Source organism: Apium graveolens, chromosome 2, assembly GCF_009905375.1.
Source record: "Apium graveolens cultivar Ventura chromosome 2, ASM990537v1, whole genome shotgun sequence".
Classification (NCBI taxonomy): Eukaryota; Viridiplantae; Streptophyta; class Magnoliopsida; order Apiales; family Apiaceae; genus Apium; species Apium graveolens.
In genome coordinates this window covers 208,228,988-208,251,320 of record NC_133648.1, presented here as the reverse complement: position 1 = coordinate 208,251,320, position 22,333 = coordinate 208,228,988, and the positions used below count along the sequence as shown (strand labels likewise).

Here is a 22,333-nt window from a genome sequence, read left to right as displayed (position 1 = left end):
CAGTACTCATATTCACTGAAATTCTGCTTCCCATGTTGGTGTATCCTTTTGGAAATTTGATGTACACAGTTTCATCCAATTCACCATGTAGAAAGGTGTTAGACACGTCCATTTGGTGTGTGTGTCACTGCTCCATTGCTGCTACTGCTAACAAGGTTCATACTGTGGTGAGCTTTGCCACAGGTGCGAATGTTTTAAAATATTCGTCTCCTGGTCTTTGGTGACACCCCAACACAACTAATCTCGCCTTGTATTTGTCTACAGATTCATCAGGAAGAAATTTGGTTTTAAAAATCCATTTTGTTCCAATTGCACATTTTCCAGGTGGAAGAAGAACAATTTCCCAAGTGTCATTCAGTTCAAGAGCATCAACTTCTTGATTCATAGCTTTCACCCAGTGTTCGTGGAGTACAGCATCTTTAAAGTGACATGGATCTTGATGTGTGCTGACAGCAGTAAGAAAGCAATAAAATGGTTTATCCACCAAGGTAACAGCCAAGTTTGCAGCAGAATGAGACTTATTCGCGGTAACAAAATCTTTCATCCATATTGGTGTAACATGTGCTCGAGTAGATCTTCGCACAGAAACACTCTCAGGAGTTTATTATGGGTGTAGAAGATTCACTTCAACTTGCAATGGGCTCCACAATAATAGCCATTGGAGAAGAGACCTGTGGCGAATCTTCAATTTCTTGAGCCATATCTTTTACCAAGATATCATCAGCATCGACAGTTAGAGGTGTAGGCATTGAGGGAGGCACATGTGTCATGTATTTTGAAGATGAACTGGTGTGATAAGGGAATATTGATTCATGAAATATTACGTCTCGTGATGTAAACTCCTGCTTTGTTTGTAGATTTACAAGCTTATATCCCTTTTCCTTTGGTGGGTACCCCACAAATACACAAGGTACTCCTCTGTGTTGAAAATTGTCAGGGTTTGAGTTGGATTACACGCAAAAGCCAGGCAACCAAAGACCCTTAGATGATCATATTCAGGCTCATATTTGTACAACATCTCATAAGATGACTTGTTATGCAAAACCACATATGACAGTTTATTAATCAGATGAACAGAAGTCATGACACAGGCTCCCCACATTTCCAAAGGCATTCCTGAGTGAAACCTTAAACCACGTGCAAGTTCTAAGATGTGCCTGTGTTTTCGCTCGACACGAGCGTTTTGTTGAGGCATGTATGGACAAGATGTCTGCTGCACAATCCCTTTTTCAGAAAAAAATTATTGACAAGCCAAAGATGTGAACTCAAGTGCGTTGTTTGAACGAATGACTTGCACATTTTTTACTGAACTTGTTCGAGACATAATTCAGAAAGGCCTTTAACTGTGTGAGAGCTTTAGATTTTTCTTCCAGGAGGTTAACCCAGGTGTATCTTGAGTAATCATCTACCAAGGTTAGGAAATATCTGTATTTGGACTTGTAAGGTACTTTATACGGTCCCCAAATGTCCATATACAAAAGCTCAAAACTCGAGGTAGCATGTGACTCACTCAGAGGAAAAGGTTATTTAGTTTGTTTAGACATGGGATAGGACACACATATCTGAGTAGAGTTGTGACGGCCTTTTAACTTTGGGATATGTTTCAAGCTAGATAGGGAGGCATGGCCTAGCATGTGATGCCAAAAGGCTATGTCCTTTTTAGTGTAGGTTGACTTCGAAGATTCAACAGACAAACAAATGGGTTTCACAGATAAAGATACATCAATATAATAAAGACCATTTCTAACATAGCCCACAGTATGCACTTTCTTACTAGATTTATTAGCTATAACATAATGTGTATCAAAAAATTGAATGTCACAATCATTTTCTTTAATGAGTTTTTGCACAGAAATCAAATTGTGTATAAAGGAGGGCACACACAACACATTCTGTAAAATTAAGTCTGAGTTCAAGTGTACCTGTCCTTTATGAGAAATATCAATTCCTTCTCCAGTAGGTAGATTGATGCTCTGTGCTCCAGACAGCTTTGAAGCAATTTTAAGAGCCCAAATATTTCCAGTCATATGATGTGTTGCCCCGGAATCGATTATCCACTCATTGGCATTGCTGTTATCTTTGTTGGAATACAACATGCCCGAGAAGTGGTAGTCGATTTCATCATCAGTTTCAGATTGTGCAGGATATTGCATAGTGAGTTGAGGCATAAGATTGGCCAATTGAGCAAGTTGTTCTTGACTAAACCCATGAGTAGAAATGCCAGCATCTGAGTGAATAACACCTGCAAACTTGTGACTAGAAGTGGACTTGACTGCACTGTTATTCCCTTTTGGACCTCGCTTTACAGAAGATGGAGTATACTAGGAATGCTTAGGATGCTGGCGTGGGTATCCAATAGTTTGACAGCATCTTTCAGTGACATGGCCTTTGCCACCACAGGTTGTGCATATAAGATTTCTATCTGGAGCAGATCGACGGTACATGGCCATCATGTCATTTGTGCCTTTGTTGAGACCAAGCATACATCGCTGAGCCTCTTCTTGTTCAAGTGCAGAACATGCCAACTCAACTGTGGGCAAAGGAGACTGCAACAATAGCTGACTACACTGAGAGTTATATTGATCATCAAGACCATTTAAGAACTGGAAGAGACGCAGTTCTTCTTTTTGCAAATGAATCTCCTCGAGAAGTTTCAGAACTTCATCAGTAGAAACTGTAACTGCAGGCAACAGAGTAAGAGTATCTAGTTCTTCCCAAACCATTTTCATGGAAGTATAATACTCAGTGATAGATAGATTAGCTTGTTTGAGATCATAAAGTTTACGACAAAGTTTGTACTTCCTGCTTCCATTACTGAGTGAAAACCTTTTCTCAAGATTAGACCAGTTATCTTTAGCACTAGTCATATACATAATAGATCTCATTATAGTAGGACTAACATTACTTGTAATCCATGCTATCACCGTGTTATTACATGTATCCCACATCTCAGCCTTAAGAATATCATCAGTTGGGCTAGTAACCCTACCTGTGACGAAGCTGAGTTTGCGTTTTGAACCGAGTTTGCGTTTTGAGGAGAGGTTGATCTCCATTGAACGCCGCCATGCTCGGTAGTCTGAGGAGCCTTGCAACTTATCGACTTGAATCGAGCTAGTATTGTCTGATGGGTGGAGAAATAAAGGTGTCATTATATCTTGATATGAGACTTTAGCAGCAATGAAAAAGACTGAACAATAAAAGATTCTGAGATCTGGTAAAGAACAGATGCAGAAATAATTGATTGTAAAGAATAAAATGAAGACTCTTAGCACTGTAGCTCTGATACCATGTTAAGTAACCAGCTCATCTAAAATCTTAAGGTGTTAGAGTAAGTCCCCAATATGATCATATATTTAATATAGGTCAAAAGTATTGTAGTGCTTCCGAAGACCAGGGTCCTATTACTAATCAAATCTAAATCCAGTATTACAATTAGTGCAATCTTAAACCCAAGTCAAATTTAGTATCGATCAATCTTATAATCTCATTTATAAAGATGAACCTCAAACAATACTATCAAAATAATGCAAGTGAAATAAGAAGCAGTTATATCTTGATTAGAAGGTGAAATGGCCAAAATAATGCAGTTGGGCTGCACAAATCAAAATGGTCCTACATTAGCACAATATTAAGCATCGCAATAAAGTTGAAGGGTAAACAATTTCTTTTGTATTGAGTGGTCTTAACTAATATTAAAAAGCTCTGTGTCTAGTTGTAGCCTGTAGGTAATACTATGTACAACATCCTCACCTTCTCAACAGGTAAGACACAAAAGCAGAATAAAGTTATTATTTTAGATAAGATAAAATGTGTAATTAAAACCACTTTAAACATAAGATAACAATTCTATTGGACCTATGTTCAAACATAAGATATTCTCTAACTATAAAAAGCTTACCAGATGTTTACCGTTCTGCTCTATCATCACTCCACTCCTCCTGGAGACAACAATAACTTTTACAAAATTTTATTAAATATATACAATTGCTGCCTTACAGAGAATTTTATTAAATTCTCTGTGAATTTACTTAATTATCCTTACTTTAAAAAAATTTATAAAATTATTTTATGAAAAAATAATAATATTTTTCTATTGTAAGTATGAAATAAAACACAAATTAAAAAAAACGTTGATACACATTCATGGCTGACTCCAGCACAAATAAAAAACTGAAACAAAATAAATCGATGTTACGTGGCCTCCTCGTCAAAAAAATTACCCAGCAAAACAACAAGAAGCTTTGGATTTTAGCTAGAATATAAATTTGAATATAGTTAGTTGGATTTGGTCGGTTAATAGACTAATGACAATTTGTATATAATTAATATCATCTAAAATTTACCTTTTAATTAAAGATAATAATATTTCGTAAACAGGTCTATAAATATCAATAAAAATATAAATTTTAATCACTACACTATTTTTTATTAATGTAGAATCACTAACTTATACACCTATTTGTATATTAATAAGTATTGTTATTCCCGAAAATTGGTATAAAAGTTATTTAAATTAAGACTAATAAAATAGTCAAAATAAAGGTACAAATGCCTAAAATTAAGGAGCGGAAGAGGAGACCCTCCTTTATGAAAGGACAGTAGGCGCGTCCTATCGAAAGAGAATGATGCACCATGAATTATGAACGATTGATGGAAATTGCACCTGTGAAATATGATGGTGCGCCCTCAATAGGAGGAGGGAGGCGCGCCTTATTGATTGAATGAAGAGTGTTGAAGAAATCATTACAAAGTTGACTCTTTTACCTTTGGGAAAGCTTAGGGCGCGCCCTAAGTTCAAGAATGACTCAGGTGAAGTTTTGACATGGTTACTTGGACGGGTTCTTTGGAGGATTTGAGGAAGATGGAGATTATTATCACTAACTTATTTGATGCAGGTACTCTATTGAAGAACTTCTTTCTGTGGTGCATCTACAGGAAGGCAGTGTCCATGGACAGAGACCGCCAGGGGTATGCCTGGACGGAAGGCCTCCTCCTACAATCAATGAGTGTCCTCATTGGGGATGTGGGGTGAACTTTGGTGTGTTCTTTGGGAGCTCTGTCTCTGTAGTCAACGAGTGTCCTCGTTGGGAGACTTTGGAGTATCCTGCACTTTTCACCCAAAAGCTTGGGATCACTTGTCCTATAATCTGGTAGGGGCTCCTTATCGGGAGACAAGGATGCGTCCAACATTTGGGGTGAACCACAGCTATACCTGCATCCATGATCTAGAGAAACAGCTGGTAGCGGAGGGTTATCCTTGGCCAGAGAGATGCCTTATCCGTGAAGTCTCGAAGCCGCGGACGAGCCTTGGGCCTTTGTGGTTGGGCCTCATCGGCAGACATTCCTAAAGCTAGTAGAAGACGGTTTCTAGTAGGTTTCCTACTAGGCCTCGGGATAAGAGATCTAAGCCCATTAGGTTTCTTGTTCCCCAAGAACTATATTTGCTTGATTCCCTATAAATAAGGATATGTAGGCAAATTACATGGGGTCAGAAGTGAGAGCGCAAATGATCCACCATTAACCCTAAGCAATCTCAGCCACCAATAATCACCACCACTATACACTGTTCATAATTTTTGACGAACACTGTTCATCGGATCCACCGGTTACTGTTCACGTTTTCAATAAAGAACCACTGCCATAGATCCCGTTTCCGGCTACGAACCTCAAACTTTATTGCTCCCAAATTCCTCCGTCAATAAATTGGTGCTAGAAGAAGGGCTAATCAAGATATACATCTAGGAGGAAAGATGTCTCAATACCGTGATGGAATTTTTTATGATGGAAGCTATGACAGCCATGAACCCTACGTTCCACCCATGGCTGACCGCCCCACTCCAGATGTTGGAGGTCAACCGCCAGTGCTGATTAGTAACGCTGATTAGTAACGCTGATTTGCTGGGGAAACTATATCATATGGGAGATGCTTTGAACGGTTTCGACTCAAAGTTGAACACCGTGGAGAGACGCAAGATTAGAAGGGGCCTTCGCCATAATCAAGCTGCTCACACACCTGGGAAGGCTCCCGTGACTGATAGAGATGCCTTAGCCGGTCACGGCCGAACTGAAGGTGGACGTGTGCCAATAACCCCGCAACGTCTGAACAATTCCAATGACATAACCCCCATCATCGAAGTTGTGGACGAGGATGCTGATGGTCGAGAAATACTGCGGGCAAATAACCGGGGAGTTACTTATCCGCACCAGTCCGGGTGTAGTCTTGAGGAACGTCGGCAAGTGGAGTCCATTCTGGAGAATGAACAGCGAGGCTTCGCAGCTTTAAAGGATCTTTTAGGGATCCGCTTGGGCAACGATGATCTAAAGATTTTGATGCTAGAATGGCAAAAAGAGGCTGATCGCGGAGATGTGACGCCCCATGGTACAACGCGTGTTCCCCTGAATTCTTATGAGAATCAGGAGCGGTACCACGATCATGAGAGAGCTCCTCCCCGCAAATCGTTGGACTGGTACGGTCGAGGATATGGGAATGACTGATGGAGAAGATCTCAATGGAGGGTAAGAGGTGGGGGTCGAGGTAGATACTTAGATGGATATCGTCGCGACAATTATCATGATCATAGGGATACCCACAGGTATAATCGAGCAGAAAGCGATAACTATGCCGAATATGATGATCATAGGCGTATGGCAAATTATTATCACGAGATGGCTCGGGGCCACGACCAAGGACAAGAAGAAAATCTAGGGGATATCAAGGTCAAAACCCATAAGTGATTGTGATACCCGAGGATGCCCAGAACACCAACCAACAATAAGCTCCTCCAGGTGGAGATCAAGTAGTAGTACCTCCACCTCAGCCCCAAGGTCCACAGCCTCACATGCAAACTATCCTGGGTGTGGGAACCTTCAACGTGGATGATCTGAAAAGGCTGCTCAACCACTTGGAAGGCAGAGTGACAACCACGGCCGAAATTCTTTCCTCATTCTCGGTGGCAGTAAGAGAAGCGCAGTTGCCGGCCGGATATCGTAACACTACTAGCAATCTCCGTTTTCATGGAAGTTCGGATCCTGTGGAATTCTTGGGCCGATTTAATATGGAGATGGACGTGTATCAAGTCCTAGACTTGGCTCGATATTGGCTCTTGGCGGCAACTTTTAGGGAGAGCGCCCAGCAGTGGTTTCAAAAACTCGGACCGGGAGTGATCACTTCCTGAGATCAAATGAAGACTCTGTTCCTGATCAAGTTCCAAGCCGCCGTGAGATATGCTCCGTCTGTCACAACTCTTGCCAACGTCAACCAAAGGGAAAATGAAAGCTTGACCTCCTACTTTAAAAGGTTCAATACTGAGTCCACCAACGTGAAAGGTGCTTCGGACGAAGCTTTAAAGAGTTTTTTGATAGCAGGGTTGAGGTTCGGCTCGGATTTCTGGAAGCATTTGCAGGGAAAAGACCCGGCTGCTATGGCGGATGTCTTTGCTTTGGCGGAATCATTTAAGGCCATAAAACAATCTCTGGCAGAGGTGCAAACGACTTGGAAAATGAGTCAGAGGGGCGGAGCAAGGAAAAGAGGCAGATCTCGAAGCCCAAGATACCGAAGGGATAGTCGAAGCCCGAATCGAGTAAATGCCACGATTACAAGGATGGAATGGAGCCCTCCCTCAAGCTATAATAGAAGAATGGGCAGATACATGCCTTTGGCCGCCTCTATTGAACACATCTTTGAGGTAAACAAAAATAGAGGGTTGTTTAGAAAACCTGAGGCTCCGTCATCTTGGCAAAGCAAAGATAAAAATAAATATTGTGAATACCATGAGTCGTCCAGACGCAATACACATGAGTGTCGGCAACTGAAGGATAAGATCGAAGTCCTTATCAAGGAAGGATATCTTCGCAAATGGGTGGTAAAAGTAGTAAGGAGGCATAAAGATGGCGCCAACAGAATAAAGGAAGAAGGAGGTCAAGCCCCTCGGGGGTCGAACACCGAAGCTCTGGAAGAAAATAGATTTTTCTAGGATGGCAGCATCCAAACAATCTACAGAAGAGATCCTGGGATGGAATACAGTAACAAAGCCTTGGCAAGGTATGTAAGGGAAGCCCGGTTCAGACCTTTGACCGACATTCATAGGGTGGTAACTTGGCCACCCAAAGTATTTAAGGGAGAGTCCATGGACATCACCTTCAGGGAAGCAGATGCCCGGTAGGTACATCACCCTCATAATGATGCACTAGTCATTTCCATCCAGATTAGGACCAAAAATATTCATAAAGCCTTCATAGAAAATGGAAGCTCGACAAACATCCTTTACTACAGTACCTTTACAAAGATGGGGCTACCTGATCGGGATATGTCGGGAGAAGATTCTTGGGTCTATGGTTTCTCTGCCGCATGATTTAGGTTTATGGGATCAATTCGATTGTCGTGTACCTTGGGAGAGAGTCCGTTGTCCTTGATAAAGATGCTCGAGTTAAAGGTTCTAAGTCAGGAGTCATCCCACAACGTGTTGCTAGGACGACCTTTTCTTAGGGAAATGAGGGTCATCACTTCAATCCACCACCTTACTATTAAGTTTCCCACCCTAAATGGTGTGGCTAGCATAAAGGGCTTTCAATATGACTCTCGGGAATGTTACAGACAAACATGAGGGGCTTTAGGAGAAAGGATGCCCACATCGAAGATGCGTCGGATGATGAGCGAGAGAGAAGCATCGAACAACCAATCGAGGAAATTTGAGTCCATTACTATGCCGAGCAAGAAAATGAGTGCCCCTCTGAATTGCCTCCAGCAACGTTGTTCTTAGAAGACACAATCAGGGTTGAAATATTGGAGGAAGAAGAGCCCTCAAATGACATAGTCCAAGAATATTTCAACGGGGAATTGCTCGAAGGAAGATTTGATATCTTACAGAGTCTTGGATAAGATATGCATAAGGTAGATGCCCTTCTCCCTGAGGGTGCGCCCTTATCCTCAGGAAATTCAAAGGAAGTTGATGCCCCTATGACATAGGGCACGCCTTTGAAAGAAGTTGATGCTCCTCTCCTAGAAGATGCACTTTCTCTGCAAAATAATGAGGATCATAATCAGCTCGACATAGATCCACAGATACCAATGCCAGCGGAAAAGATGGGGTCAGCGGAAGACACAATTGAAATCCCTATTGATGAAAAAGATTCAAATAAAGTTCTGAGAATTGGATCTCAGTTGGCTCCAAGATTGAAAGAAGGTCTTTCAATATTTTTCTTGGTAAACCTTGATGTATTTGCGTTGAACCATTCGGATATGGTGGGAATTGACCCAAAATTTATGTGCCATCTATTGAACATTGATCCTAAGCATAAGGGAACTTGGCAAAAGCGGAGGGCCGTAAGTGGAGAAAGGGTTGTAGCCTTGGCAGAAAAAGTAAATAGACTCTTGGATGTCGGTCTAATCAGAGAATATTTTTACCCAGATTGGTTGGCAAATCCGGTGTTAGTGAAAAAACCTAACGGTAAGTGGAGAACATATGTGGATTTCACCGATTTGAACAAAACATGTCCAAAGAACAGCTTCCCTTTGCCAAGAATTGACCAGTTGGTCGATGCTACGGCAGGACATGCCCTGCTGAGTTTTATGGACGCATACTCTGGGTATAATCAAATCCCCATATACGAGCATGACCAAGAGCATACCTCTTTCATTACTTATAGAAGGCTCTATTGCTACATTGGAATGTCGTTTGGTCTGATCAATGTCGGGGCCACTTATCAAATATTAATGAACAAAATGTTTAAGAGGCAGATCAGGAAGACGATGGAGGTGTACGTGGATAATATGCTTGTAAAATCTAAGAGGGCGGAAGATCACATAGCAGACTTGGCTGAGATGTTCCATATCCTTAGAAAATATAGGATGAAGCTGAACCCTCAGAAATATGTATTTGGTGTGGAATCAGGGAAATTCTTGGGGTTCATGGTTATCCACCGAGGGATGGAGGCAAACCCGACAAAAATCAAAGCTCTGTTGGACATGCAATCTCCCACCAGTTTTAAGCAAGTGCAAATCCTAACGGGAAGGATTATAGCTTTGAATCGATTTGTTTCTAAGTCTTCAGATAGATACAAATAATTCTTTAAGGTGGTTAAAGGGATGGGGAAGAATTTCGTGTGGACCTCGGATTCTGAAGAGGCTTTTATAAAAATCAAGGAGAAGCTGGGAAATCCTCCTATGTTGTCCAAGCCGGAAGATGGGGAAACGTTGATTCTTTACTTTACAGTCTCAGAATATTCCGTCAGCGCAGTGTTGGTAAAAGAGGAAGGAAGTCACCAATCGCCCGTGTACTATGTGAGCAAAAGGTTGCTAGATGCCGAGACTAGATATACCAGTATGGAGAAATTGGTGTACGCCCTTATCCTTGCGATACGAAAATTAAGTCCATTCTTCCAAGCTCACCAAATAGAGGTCCACACTGCTTATCCTCTCTGGCATATTTTACATAAACTGGAATCATCGGGAAGAATGTTAAAATGGGCGATAGAGTTGGGACAATTCGATTTGGAATATTGCCCTCGTACAGTGATCAAGGGACATGCGTTGGCTGATTTCATACTTGAATTTGACTCTGAAGTAGACAATAAGGCTAGAGTGTTGGCAGAACCTTCCACACAAGGGAATCCTCCTATTGACGTGAGAGAAGAGTTCCCATACCCTTGGTGGATCTTGCATATTGATGGGACCGTGAATAATAATGGAGCAGGTGTCAGGATTGTTTTGATCACCCCGGAAAGGCATCATTTGATGAGTGCCATCCACTTCAAATTTTACGTCACTAACAACGATGCTGACTATGAAGCATTAATCAATGGTTTGAAAATAGCTCTAGAAGTGGGGGTTGTGAACTTGATCGCTCAAAGTGACTTAGAGTTAGTCGTAAACCAAGTCAACGGAGGTTTCCAAGCCTGAGGACCTCGGACATAGTTATATATGAGATGTGTGTAGCGTCTACTGGAAAAGTTTGGAAGTGCCAGCTAGAAGGTGTACTGAAGGAAGGAAATAGCAATGTAGATGCCTTGGAAAAGATGGGGTCGCAAATGGACAGCGTCCAACTTGGGAAAATTCATTTGGGGATCCAGGAAATCCCAAGTATTCCAGAAGTAGGGGTGTTCCAGAAACAGGAGATCCCACAAGAAAATTGGATGTCCCCTATCCATAACTATATTCGAATAGGAACTTTTCCAGAAGACAAGTTATAGGCCTGACGCCTTCGCTATCAGGCCGCGAAGTACGTTGAATATGATGGAGTATTGTATAAGAGAGGGTTTAACCAACCACTGTTATACTGTGTGGGACTGGAAGAAGGAAATTATATCCTTAGGAAGTACACGAAGGTATTTGCGGCAACCACTCGGGGTGTGGTTCATTGGCATTGAAAGTCCACAGACAAGGATATTACTGGCCAACCATGAAAGAAGATGCCTTCAAGTTTGTTAGGGCATGTGATTGTTGTCAACGATTTGCTAATTACTCCAATGACCTGACAACATCTATCACTTTGCTGGCGAGTTCTTGGCCTTTTGCCATGTGGGGAATTGATCTCATTGGAGAATTTCCTAAAGCCAAAGAGGGTGTTAAGTATGCGGTGGTGGCTATTGATTATTTTATAAAATGGGCGGAAGCTATGCCATTGGCCACGATCACTGCAAAGAAAATCAAAGACTTTGTCTTTAACTTAATAGTCAGCAGGTTCAGTATTTCCTATAAACTCATCTCGGATAATGGAAAGCAGCTTGACAGTAAAGAGCTAAGGAAGCTTTGTGAAGACTTGAACATCAAGAAAGATTTTTCTATGGTCTATCACCCGCAAAGCAATGGTCAGACAGAAGCCATAAAAAAGATTATCAAACACACTTTAAAGGCTAAGCTGGAGGAAAGGAAGGGAGATTGGCCAGAGGAGATGCCCATGGTCCTTTGGTCTTACAGCACAACTCCTAGATTAACCACATGAGAGTCCCCATTTTTGCAGACTTATGGGTATGAGGCTATGGTTCCCACGAAAGTAGGAGTCGGATCCCTGCGAAGGGACTTGTTTATTGAGGAAGATGCGGAATTTAACCAAAGGCTCCACTTGGATTTGCTGGAAGAAGCCAGAATGAACTCTTAATTGAAGTTTGCTGCATATCAGCAGAGAATTACAAGGTATTTTAATAAGAAGGTGAAGTCCGTGACCTATAAGGTGGGAGATCTCGTGTTGTGAAAACTCATGCCAAATACTAAAATAGCTCAACATGGGGTACTTGGAGCTAACTGGAAGGGACCATATAAAGTCAAAGCTATACTTTGGAAGGGAACATATCACTTTGAAGATTTGGATGGCAAGCTTGTTCCCCGGCCCTGGAATGCAGAGCATCTACGGAAGTATTATCAGTAGGGTGTGGCTTTAGCCCCCTCATTTTTATGATTAATTCTTATGTTATAGACTAGTAGGAAATAAGTTCCTCATAGCCTTGGGGGGTCGTATACATGACTACGAACCTTGGAACTAGCATAAGGATAAAATTTTCAAACAATTTCCCCATAGAGCATAGTAGCCATGGGACTGGTGTAATTTTTACACTAGAGCGCATTATCAATAAAAAAACTTTGCTTTAAAATTCCTTTGTGTGCTTCATTTACTTACAGAAACAGTTAGGGCATTCCTTAACCAAAAAAGGCCCCTTAATCGTAAAGAAAAAATTATTTGTAATACATAAAATATATCCATGAAACAATGTTCTCTAATTCAGAAATAGCAAAACATCCTATTTAAGAATGTTTGTTGAAAATCAAGGTGCGCCTCTATGAAAGGACGCGCCTCAAGTTTCTGTACACTTAGCAAATTTTAGCAAATGATAAAAGGGTATGATTAAGAAAAAGCTAAGACAAAAACTTAAATAAAGCGAGGCGTCCCCTGAAGGTAGAGGCGCCTTGACAAATTTTTCTTGAAAGATTGTTAGACAAGAATGTATACTTTTAAGGCGTGTCTTACCCATCAGGGCGCCATCAGTTTGGGATTTAAAAACTTTTTACAGAGATCAACTTGTTAAAATAAAGATAAATGAAACCTTACGTCAATCATAATAAAAGAGTAGCAAAATGAAATATAGTCATACAACCTTGCACAACATCAAAAGAGGGTTGACTCCTCAAAAGTATTGAAGAACTCAGTTAAAATGCAGTTTAAATATAATAAATCAGGAAGCGCCCTGAGATTCTCCAGTTGGAGGAATAGATTGGAGGGGAATTGAGGGATCAACCTTAGGCGCGTCCTTTTTAGGTTCATCGGTAAGCACGCCCTCAGCTTCCTCCAACCCAAGCTCAATCTTTTTTTCTTGAATATCTTTGGCAAACTCCCTCTTGAATCCTGCCATCTCCACAACAGTTTCTTCGCCAAACTTCTCGAAGCTATATTTAGGATCATTCGCCATGAACCCTATCCTGCAAAAGTGGAAACCATTAGCAAAGGCTTTGTCTGTGATAATCCTCCTTTCCTCTATCCAACCATTCCTCTCCTGGTCTTCCAGGTATTCAACCCTCGCTTTGACATCAGCAAACTCTTGGTGGAGAAATTCAGCTTTCTTGTTGGCTATTTCGAGCTGAGAGGTTGAATTTACCACCTCGCCCTTAGGGAAAGAGATTTTAGAATCTTTGGCTTTTATGTGTTCTGAATGGAGGAAGTCTTTTTCCTTCAAGGTATTCTACAAAATATTGTTGTCGCCTTGTAACCTTTTAAGGCGCGCCTTCTCTTCAAGAAGTTTGTCCACCACTTGGTTGGAGTGGATAAATAACTGGCAGGAAGCTTTGATAAAAGCTCTGGTGGCATTTTCCAAGCTCATGGTTTGCCACTGCTCTACGTCTTCATCTGTAATATGAAGAGAGCCTAGTGGGCCAAGATAATTCAGAGTGGCAGAAGATCCTGAAGGCGCGCCATCTGTCCTTGTCCTTTTTGGCGCGCCTTGTCTTTCAGTTAGGTCAATCACTGACTTTTTTGGGATGTGAACAATTTGGAAGACAGGAATAGGAGCAGGGGTGGAAGCTTGGGCCTTGGGGACATCTTTCTTTGGCTTGGGATTGGGCTTGTCACTTGGACTGTAACGCCCCCAAATCCGAGGTCAGAAGATTTGGTCGTCACTATAAAACCTCAATCCACATTAACCTGTTAAATTAATAAACAAATGGCAGCGGAAGATATTTATCATAAATGACCCCAAACTAATCCATGATATTTTAAGGTTACTGTTCTAGAAACAAGATATCCAAATTCCACAAATAAATTTTTCACTTTCTTTTGAAACTCTTTTCAACAATTCTTAATCTCAAAGCTAAACCCCCTAGTATAACTTCAAAAAGAAGTATACTATGCCCAATTATAATATACAACTATAATATAATATAATATAAACAACTTTACATAATAAAACTTACACTAGCCCGCAAATCTTGGACCAACCACCTTCCAAGAGATTCTTCTTTGCTTCCTCGAATTACGCAGCTAAACAGCGCAAGTTAATCCTCACTGGAGGTTAAATTTAAAAACAGGAAAGTATGAGCGGAAGAAATGCTCAGCAAGTTCATTGTAATATATATATGGTCATTTTGATATAAAATCGACATCTGTATTAGTGCATAACATTTTAAAATCATAATTGCTGAACCAGAAAACTCTTTTTGATATTTTTAGGCGAAAGGCTTCAGCAATACTTTAAATCTTGACGAGAATAAAACTCGTAAAACTGTGTTTACGGAAATATCGTAAACAAAAATTATAAGAAGCAGTGATTATGGATTGAATCATAAACTTTATTCTAACCCGAACTCTTAATATTAATACTTATTTTTTTGTCATATCAAATTAGATATCAATATGAACTTTGATGCTCACAACATTCCATATTGAAGTCAACATCAATCACCTATACTAATACCACCTTTGATATATAACAACAAAGTAAGTATCAGTATAAATTAGAAACTGAATCAAAACCGCATTTCACCTTTAATCCAAAAGAGAATCAGTTGATAAATCATTTGTTCTATGATTATCAAAACAATAAAGAAATTTAGATATCAATTTAGATTGGAATCAACTATATTTCATGTTGTTCCCGATGATCAGTCGCGAAACAACACCGGTATCCCGCAGCCATACTGTAAGTATAGGTACTACCCGTATCCCGAAGACATACGGTACCTATAGGGCGCCAAAAAGGCATAACTAGCCTTGAAAGATATTATAGTTGGACCGATATCTCGATCACCTACGCTGTAACCAGTAACCAGTAACCATTCCAATCTTAAAAAGCTTTTTATTGAAAAAGGAGCCGAATCAATCGACATCCTAAATAATTTTTATTCCCCCATTCACTTGGGCAGGAATACTCGCAACAAAATCATCTTTATCAAAATCCAAAACATTTATAAATCCAGTAATCTGATAAGTAAAATCACTTAGCTATTCTGAACATAGAATAGCAGAAGAATACTTGCATAAACAGAATCATTTAATTTAGCGATATGTAAAACATTTATCTATTACGAACTGAATAGGGAAAGCAATACTTGCATGAAAAGATTTAAAATAACTATCACTTGAACAATAAGTGATGATAGGGGTACTTTCCTTTGAGATTTAATAGTTAGTCACACTCGCAATGACGCATCTATTCTAACATTCTGTCTCAAAACATTATCGCCCTTCTTTTCAACACTTTACTGATATACTGCTCCTGTGATTGCTAGTAGCCAGCTACCAAAAACCATTTCATCTTATTCTTTATCCAACATCTTGTCCCGATCAACTCGAGAGATCCGCATCTATAATTAAAATATATAACTTTAATCGCCTAAACGATAATCACTCGACGAACTGCGCGTCAAAAGCCTATCATCTACCCATACGATAGCCCACACATAAATTTAACAGACAAACACATGACTCTTGATCCACATATGCACATAATTCACATAACACATAAACACATAACTCACGTATCACATAATTCATATAACACACGCCTCAGTTCGTCAAAAGGTTCGACTTGGTACGCTTAGAATGGAAATCGGGTCAAAAATATGATTTTTCAGTCACTATGTGACTCAGAATCGATTTACAAAACAAGCAACCTTTTGAAACAAAAGGATTTGGGTCTCGAAAGTATTTTTATTGAAAGCAGAATATTTTTCTGAGTCCATACGCGTTCGTTTCGTATTAAACGGACGAACGGTTTATTTATTATGAATTTTTGAATATTTTTCAGAATTAAAACAGGTCTCCGAATCATTTTATAATTAAATAATAGGGCTCGAATACCCGAAAATAATTTTATAAGAATTATCGAGCCTGGAAAATAATTTAAAATAATATTTTAAAGTTCAAAACTATTTTTCAAAATTTTTAAATCAATTTTAAATAATTAAATCTATTTATTAAATCAATTAAATTTAATTAATAACTAATTAAATTAATTAATCAATTAATATTTAAATTAATTGACTAATTAAATAATTAATTATCAACTAAAATTAATTAATTAAATAATTATGATTTATTTTTGAATAAAAATAATAAAAAAAAATTAGAATAAAATTAATGATTTTTAGAATTAAAATAGAATTTTGAAATAAAAAAATGGAGAATCATTTTGTTGAAATCAAAATTGAAGATTTTCGGATTAAACCTGGGTCAAAACCGGGTCTTTTCGCTGGTCGTGGAGAAGGAAACCAGGTCAGGAACCAATTAAGAACACCGCCGGATAATTACCAGAATCCGGCAGAGCTCTGGTGAGCTCCGATCTCAGTCAAACCGGCATCGATTCGTTTGTTTCCTTGAGCAATACCCAACAACATCAACCCAGAATCTCAGACAAGGTAACAACAGCAACGCCTCATAACAAAACCACTCGTTTATAAACAAAACTCTACATTTTAGGTGCCAAAATAAAAGTTACAGCACATACAATCTAACCGAACAATCCAAACAAGCCAATAATCACCCAATCAAAAAGCCCTAATTCTCGAATATAAACCCTAAAAATCGACTTTAAAATTTACCAACCGTTGAAACGATTTGATGGCAGATATAGATAGAGAAGATTGAGGGCTTCAAAACAGCTACTTGAACATTGAAATTGGAGTTCTGCATCACCCTCAAATTTGGGTTTGATTCTCAGAACTCTTCAAGTACACCAAGAACACATTTTCAAATAATTTTCCGAAAATCAAACTTCAATTACTACATGATATTGAACTCTATTTTTGAAGTATAATATATGAAATCGACCAGAAAAATATGCTCTACAACATGGAATCATCAAAACACTCAAATAATCACGTCTGCAAAAATTCATATTTTATTCACTAAATAATTCGAATTAAAATAATTAAATAAGAAGAATACCTTGATTCCTGGTCAAAAATTGATGATTGATTCAGAAAGAAGATTTGAGAGCTTGGTTTTGATATGTTGCACGCCCGAATCGGAGTTCGATAACGCCTTCGTTTGCGCGTTTGATTCTCGGGAACGTATCGGTTTCTAGGGTTTTTCTCTGTATTTGCAGTATTTTTACTGGTTGCAAATGAATAAACGAAATAAATGAAATATGAAATAGGCTATTTATATTTAGGGAATATTGGTTCGTTCTGGATCATTTTGGATCGCTAAATTAGTTGCTTAGCCGCTAAGTAACTACAAAATGATCCAAAATAGATTACTTAGCCGCTAAGTAACTATAAAAACGATACAATTTAATATCAAAATTGGATAATTATCAAAACCGAGCTTTTGATAAAATACCATATACGAAAATAATGTAAAAATTTCCTGTCTTTCGATAATACTGATTTTGTTGATTTATCGATATGATTATCGTATCGAAAATTTTGCGCCGGGACGCGCACAGGCCAAACCGTAATCCAGATCGAAAAAGTTAAAATACAGAAAATGTCCGGAATCACCATATTAGGTTAGGAAGGAGTTTACGGAAGAGTTTCGGGTTATAAAAACGTAAAAACGGTTGCAGTTGGACGATTCCCGGCTTTATAAAATAGTTTTATAAAAACTCTGAAAATAATTAATAAATCCATAAATCATTGTAAAATCATATAACGGTCCAAAAATTACCAGAAAAATATCACAATTATCTATATTTTATTCTGGACATATAAAAATTAACACACTCAAAGAATATCATATATAAACATCCAAACATCAATTCCAATTATCATATAATTCACTAAAATTCACATAAAATTATATAAATAATTCCAAATAATATTAATAATAATATTTGAAAATATGGGATATTACATGGACGTGCCCCGAATGACTTAGGAATCCTTGGGGGAGTCATTTCTGCACAAGACATATGACAAACATTAGTAAAAAGATAGCAAAATAGTGCGCCAAGTCGTGAAGACGCGCCTAAACAATCTTGAAATAAAAGTTCAAGATAACGTGAGAGGTACAGAGAAGCGGCAAGTAAAGATAAAAACAGGAACAAAATGCATAATATAAATGTGCAATCTATAATTAAAGAAAATAATACAACAGCGAAAAAAGTATAAGGTGCCCTTATGGAGGGCGCGCCCTGATCAAGGAATATAAAATCGATGATATAATATGATATGCAAGGAGTGAAACTAACAAGAAGTTTTATATGGAACAAAGTTTTTCTTAAGCAAGGCGCGCCATTAAGACCTAAAATGGTCAAACATGAAGGAACCTCACCTTGAAGGGAGCTATCTTCTACTTCTTCCTCTTCTTCTTCGGATTCTTCATCACTGTCTAAGTCAATGGCACGAGAGACAGGAACACCTTTTCTAAATCTTATAAATTTATGTCTTACTCCCACCTAGTCGGAAAGGATTCCAACCCGCATAAGGTTGGTCCCGGTAACCAATATTTTTAAATTCCATCTCTCGGCAGCCACTCTAAGCAAAGCTTAAGTCCCCCTTTTAGGCGTGCCTTCAAGTTCTTTCACCACTGGTTTGTCTAAAAAAAATAGGGCTATAAGTAACAAAAAGTAAATACAAGTAAGCAGGGAAAATGAAAGAGAAGGAGTGCCCTTACTTGGAGATATGTTGAACTTAATCCTTATCCTAGGAGCGTCGTACAAATAGAAAAAGTTTTCTTTCCATCCCTTCCCATGGCTAAGTTTCCCAGAAGAGAACCCTTTATTATTGTGTTGTTTATCAGCCACAGAGTAGTAATATCCATGGTCAGACTTCCTTAGGCTGAAAAAATAACTTACTCCGGCCATTGTGGGTTGAGGAAAACCTAAGTCTATGTAAAGAATGAACAAAGCAAGGACGAACTTGTAGCTGTTGGCAGAAAGTTGGAGTGGAGCTACGTCATATAGCTCAATCACCTCCCTAAGGAAAGGGTGCAAAGGCACGCCGACTCCCAATGAAACCAGCTTAGGGCTGGTCACCATTCTAGGAATCTAGAAATTTCTCCCATAATTAAAAAGATGGGGTCGCATCATACTTAAAGGGCACGCCCAGATGCCTTCCATATCATAGTTCTCCATAAGCCATCCTAGTTGCTCATCAGAGCAGGCTGAAGGAAGTCCCACACAAAATAGCTTTCCATGCTCTTTCCCTAAGCATTTCTTCACAGCTTCGTTGCATGGCTCAAATTCATTCCAATCAAAGTCCAACTCACTATCGAAAACCTCCCAGTGTTGGAAAGGGATGGGAGAAGGTTCAGGAGAAGTAGAGAACTGGAGGGTGTCCTCATAAAAAAACTCCTCTCATCACGAAGAGGCGATGTATTTTCTTCAGACGCGCCCTCTGATTGTTGGAAAAAGGGCGTGCCCTGAGACTGTTGTGGAGAAGGACTTGGAGAAATAGCCCTATAGGAAACTTTAGAGGGTCCTGCCCCAATATTCACACCATATTCGGTCCCCCTGTACCTATGTGCATTCAAGCTTTCCAACCAATCATCATCATCCAGTTCTGTACTAACAGGGATTGGAGATCTTTCTTTTTGAACTAGCTTCTATTTACCCCTTCTTTGACTCCGAGGAATGTGGTCTTGAGGGTCATTTAATGATTCTGCCATTATATCACTGACTTTGAACTCTCCAATAAGGCGCGCCTCTTGTTCCAAAAAATGAGGAGTTCTGTGTGCGTCTGGGAAGTCTGGTTCGAAGGAGATGGGTGGGGCAGAATAGATTCCTATCCTAGCGCAAAAATCCTTGAATGGATGAAAAGGTGAGGACACGCCCTCGTCTTCCAGCTGTCAAGAAAACCAAAGAAAAATTGAGGGCGCGCCCAATTCGAAAGAATGGGAGAAGAAAATTTAAAGGAAACAAGTAATGGAGGGCCTGAGAATATAGTATCCCCTGTATTGGGGGTGACCCATGTTAATCCTCTTAAGGCGCGTCCTATGCTATGAAGGTGCGTCCTGTCAAGGATAAGACCTATGTATTCTAGTATAAAGATTAAACGCTAGGATGTTGGAAGGCTAGTGGTTAAGATGGCGCACTTTAAATGAGAAGGTATATAGACTACAATCTAATGACACTACAGATAATAAATGGGATGACGCGCCTCAGATAAATGGAAGGGCGCGCCACAGATAAGTTTCCCGATATATATGCTCTTAAACCTAATTGAAAATAGAATATTAAATGGTTGGAATTCTCAGAAACATAAATTTGAAAATTAAACCATATGATTTTGGATATAAACCATAAAGATTCAAACATACACGCATATATACACATATATACACACGAATACATACAAATAGAGGATGAATTATAAACAAGAAGTTAAAAGATAATATGGTATGAAATATGATTTATTTGGTGAAATCTTGAAATATAAAAAGCTTTACATACCTTTTTGATTGGAGAAGAAGATCAACCGGAAAAAATCTGGGAAATGGTGATAGAAAAAGGCAGATTCCGAGCAAAAGTTCCTCCCACCGGTGTGGTAATTTTTTGAAGAAATAGTAAAGTAAAAGAGAGAGTTAAGTAAAAAGTAAAAGACGGATTGTGACTTGTATTTATAGCCGAAAAAGACAACTTTCAATCACATCAATCACGTCGGTCACGATTTCTGAAAAATAAGGGGAACCCTTTTGAACCGTTTAAAATTCCAGGATGCGCCCCCATGAAGGCGCGCCTTTATCTAAATTATCACAGTAACTCGAAACTATGGGTAGAACATGATTGGAAACTTAAAAGGATATGCCCTATTGACGGCGCGCCCTGTAAGAAATGCTGATAAATAAGCTTATACAAATTTTGATAAGTAAAAATTCCAATCCCATTTCCAATGACATATGGAATTTGGGGGGTAGTTGTTATGCCCAAAAATTGGTTTAAAAAGTATTTAAATTAAGACTAATAAAATAGCCAAATAAAGGTACAAACACCTAAAATTACGGAGCAGAAGAGGCGACCCTCCTTTATGAAAGGAAAGTAGGCGCGTCCTATAGAAAGTGAAGGACGCACCATGAATTATGAACGATTAATGGAAATTGCACCTGTGAAATGTGATGGCGCGCCCTCAATAGGAGGAGGGAGGCGCGCCCTATTGATTGAAAGAAGAGTGTTGAAGAAATCATTACAGAATTGACTCTTTTACCTATGGGAAAGCTTAGGGCGCGCCCTGAGTTCAAGAATGACTAGGGTGAACTTTTGACATGGTTACTTGGATGGGTTCTTTGGAGGATTCGAGGAAGATGGAGATTATTATCACTAACTTATTTGATGCAGGGACTCTATTGAAGAACTCCTTTCCGTACTACGTCTACAAGAAGGAGGTGTACATGGTCAGAGACCTCTAGAGGTATGCCTGGATGGAAGGCCTCCTCCTGTAGTCAATGAGTGTCCTCATTGAGATGTTGGCTGAACTTTGATGTGTGCTTTGGGAGCTCTATATCTATAGTCAATGAGTGTCCTCATTGGGAGACTTTGGAGTATCCTACACTTTTCACCCAAAAGCTTGGGATCACTTATCCTGTAATCTGGTAGGGGCTCCTTATCGGGGGACAAGGATGCATCCAACATTTGGGGTGAACCATGGCTATACCTGCGTCTAAGGTCTAGAGAAGCACCTGGTAGTGGAGGTTTATCCTTGGCCAGGGAGATGCCTTATCCGTGAAGTCTCGAAGTCGCGGACGAGCCTTGGGCCTTTGTGGTTGGGCCTCATCGGCGGAAATTCCTAAAGCTAGTAGAAGACGGTTTCCAGTAGGTTTCCTACTGGGCCTCGGGACAAGAGATCTAAGCCCATTAGGTTTCTTATTCCCCAAGAACTATGTTGGCTTGATTCTCTATAAATATGGATACATAGGCAAATTGTAAGGGGTTAGAAGCAAGAGCGCAAAGGAGCCACCACTAACCTTAAGCAATC

General features: G+C 39.5%; 3 protein-coding genes across 3 annotated transcripts; 1 reads left to right on the top strand and 2 right to left on the bottom strand.

Annotated features, from left to right (window-relative positions):
- Positions 1-157: 157 nt before the first annotated feature.
- On the bottom strand, positions 158-544 carry LOC141696556 (putative mitochondrial protein AtMg00820). The gene has a single exon (XM_074500684.1). The coding sequence runs from the start codon at positions 542-544 to the stop codon at positions 158-160; it is 387 nt and encodes a 128-aa protein (XP_074356785.1).
- Positions 545-626: 82 nt separating this feature from the next.
- On the bottom strand, positions 627-3,149 carry LOC141696550 (uncharacterized). The gene is made up of 4 exons (XM_074500679.1): positions 2,382-3,149; positions 1,923-2,300; positions 906-1,213; positions 627-786 (listed from the first exon to the last, which is right to left on the bottom strand). Exons 1-4 carry the CDS (start codon positions 3,147-3,149, stop codon positions 627-629), a joined length of 1,614 nt encoding a protein of 537 aa, XP_074356780.1.
- Positions 3,150-7,181: 4,032 nt separating this feature from the next.
- Positions 7,182-7,973, top strand: LOC141696542 (uncharacterized). Its single transcript, XM_074500671.1, has one exon. The coding sequence runs from the start codon at positions 7,182-7,184 to the stop codon at positions 7,971-7,973; it is 792 nt and encodes a 263-aa protein (XP_074356772.1).
- The last annotated feature ends 14,360 nt before the right edge of the window (positions 7,974-22,333 follow it).

Excerpts from the sequence above, each read along its gene's own strand:
- LOC141696556 (XM_074500684.1), bottom strand. The coding sequence starts at position 544 with ATGAAAGATTTTGTTACCGCGAATAAGTCTCATTCTGCTGCAAACTTG.
- LOC141696550 (XM_074500679.1), bottom strand. The coding sequence starts at position 3,149 with ATGACACCTTTATTTCTCCACCCATCAGACAATACTAGCTCGATTCAA. Across the intron at positions 2,301-2,381 it reads CCTGTGGTGGCAAAGGCCAT|CGAGGTCCAAAAGGGAATAA; the intron begins GTCACTGAAAGA and ends TCTTCTGTAAAG. Across the intron at positions 1,214-1,922 it reads ATATTTCTCATAAAGGACAG|CAGACATCTTGTCCATACAT; the intron begins GTACACTTGAAC and ends GGGATTGTGCAG.
- LOC141696542 (XM_074500671.1), top strand. The coding sequence starts at position 7,182 with ATGAAGACTCTGTTCCTGATCAAGTTCCAAGCCGCCGTGAGATATGCT.